Source organism: Vicia villosa, linkage group LG1 (genome assembly GCF_029867415.1).
Source record: "Vicia villosa cultivar HV-30 ecotype Madison, WI linkage group LG1, Vvil1.0, whole genome shotgun sequence".
In the NCBI taxonomy this organism is placed as follows: Eukaryota; Viridiplantae; Streptophyta; class Magnoliopsida; order Fabales; family Fabaceae; genus Vicia; species Vicia villosa.
This window is the reverse complement of record NC_081180.1, coordinates 154,999,543-155,001,948: the sequence shown is the minus strand read 5'-3', so window position 1 is coordinate 155,001,948 and position 2,406 is coordinate 154,999,543. Positions and strand designations below refer to the sequence as shown.

Below are 2,406 nucleotides of genomic sequence, written 5' to 3'. Positions count from 1 at the left end.
GATCCCACTTACAAATCAACGATGTCCTTCATGGCCGGATAATTGGTCCATTCACCATTTACCGAATTCAGATAATACACGACTTCCCTTATAGGGTTAATAGCAAGCAGCAACCAGTGTGCTCTATAAATAAAAACAGTAGGTTATATGAAAATTTTGCTATACACAAAAGAAACAGAGATTAGATGAACAAAGAATGAGAAACTAACCCTACTGGTCGGGTATTATACGCCCAAAGATGCAGACATTCTGTATTGCCGGTGGACATGAATCTATCGACTAATCGCTGTCTAACTGATTCCCGTTCCGAAGCAATTGCCATTCCGCTGCAGTGGGCGGAAGACACGAAACGGAATCTGTTAGACAACGGAGTCCCGCGCAACACTCTGTCATACAACAACCTTAAATAAAAACATAATAAACATTAGATTATTTTCATTGAAATGTGTAAATAAATTATATTGTGGGACTAATTAAATAATATATCGGATGAGGGAATATTACCGAATGTATGAGTGCATGTTATTGACGCCTAGTTGATCATGCTTAAAAATCTCCTCCAAGTCATCAAGTGTAATAAGTGACTTGAATTCAATACCGAAGACACTCTCATCCATAACGATTTCACGTAAAGCACCATCCTTCAAATCGGACATATCAACCATTGTTGCGAGCGTCGACCGGTACCGAGGCACAAAAGCACCGCCTTTTTTTCCCGCTGGCTTCGGAGGACCAGTGGGTGGTACGGTACGAACTTGCTGCGTCACTTGTTGTGACTCCCGAGAGGATGCCTAAAAATCATATAAGTTAGGTAAAATATAAAATCATGCAGATTTAGATTCAGATTAATTATTAACACTTTAAATGTACCTCTTTTAGTGATGCAACAGACTCCTCCTCCTGTAAAATCCCTTTACCCTTAACTGTGGGTTTTATAGGAGCAGTCTAAAATTAAAATGTAAAAAATAATTAATAAACGGTTTAGAATTGACATTCAAAAACTAAATGATTCATAATCGTTTTCAATATACCTCATCACTAATGGTAATGAGCTCCGAGGGCCATGCAACAAATGATCCTATTGCATCTCGCAGCAATGTCGTCTCTGAGACCATATCAGGTACCGGTAGCATCGCATCATGATCTACTACAACATCCACCGATACTTTCAGGTGTCCATCCGGGAGCGGTCTATGGTGAAGTAAATCTCCCAAAGTGTTGTGCACTTTTCCCTTGCCAACTAGTCGATAACTCGGTTCCGATAAGTATAGTTGGCAAGATGAAATGCCCTAAACCAATAGTAAATATAAAGTCATTATCATTAATAAAATAGAACAATTTAAAAGGAAAAAAATTATAATTACCTCGGGAAATTTCCTTTGATAGTTGATACTAGCCTTATCACTAGTTTCTTTCACCGATGAAGTGTTGCACTTTTCTCTCATATACGCCTCTTTATCTCTTTGCAATTCAGAGACTTGTGCTTGCAATTCCGCCAACTTTTGCAACACTTCTTCATTTGAAGGATTTCTGCTCCTAGGACTCTTGTAAAAAGAGGTTGGAGTCACACCATGACCCTTACCCCTCACCCGACCGGGATACTCAGGAGCATCTAGTGCTCTACTAAGTACGCTCCCCTCACCTGTGGATGCCGATTGCGACAAGGTCTCCTGTAATTCATTTACATTAAAAAATCATTTATATATTAAAAAACATTTGATTTAATTAAAGACACAGTATTATACTTACACATTCAGTAAAAACTCTCTGAACTTCGGGATCGACAGCTTGATTCTTGCCCACACGAGCTTCCCTCCACAACACATGTACAGGAAGTGAGGTTTCCTCACTTTTAGTCTCCTCTAACTATGCATTGACACAAATGATAAAATCGTCAAATAAAACACATTTAGACAATTAATTAAAACGCATTTCTATTTACTTACAAGTTTATCCTCCAAGCGTGCATATCCCATACGCCCTTTTTTGTATGGATACGCGGGTTTGGATGCTCTCGCACTATTCGTGGCACTCCTTTTCCGAAAAGCTTCATCTCTTTGATTTACAAACTCAGCCCAATCATTTTCACCAATGAAGATCTCATACTTTTTTGGCCGTCCCGGTGCCTCTTCAAGAAAGTTTCCATCTTTATCCTTAAGATAGGTGTTTGTCAAAAAGGCTTTCCACCCTCTATATCTTTTGCCGGCCAAACTAAGTATGTAGCGTTTACGATCATCTGGTATCTCAAAAGTCCTCTGCAAAAAAACATACGCATAGTGTGTTAGTATAAGTAATTTAAACAATTTATCGTCAAGATAATAACAACAATTAACCATATATGATATATACCTGAAGCTCCTTCCAAATCGCATCTTTTTTCTCTTCCAACGCTTTGCTTTTCAGAGT

At 38.6% G+C, this 2,406-nt stretch overlaps 1 protein-coding gene across 1 annotated transcript; it reads right to left on the bottom strand.

The window, feature by feature from the left end:
* Positions 1–1,186: 1,186 nt before the first annotated feature.
* On the bottom strand, positions 1,187–2,092 carry LOC131619389 (uncharacterized). The gene is made up of 3 exons (XM_058890492.1): positions 1,947–2,092; positions 1,750–1,866; positions 1,187–1,670 (listed from the first exon to the last, which is right to left on the bottom strand). The coding sequence occupies exons 1-3, from the start codon at positions 1,974–1,976 to the stop codon at positions 1,290–1,292; spliced, it is 528 nt and encodes a 175-aa protein (XP_058746475.1). The 5' UTR covers positions 1,977–2,092; the 3' UTR covers positions 1,187–1,289.
* Positions 2,093–2,406: the final 314 nt, after the last annotated feature.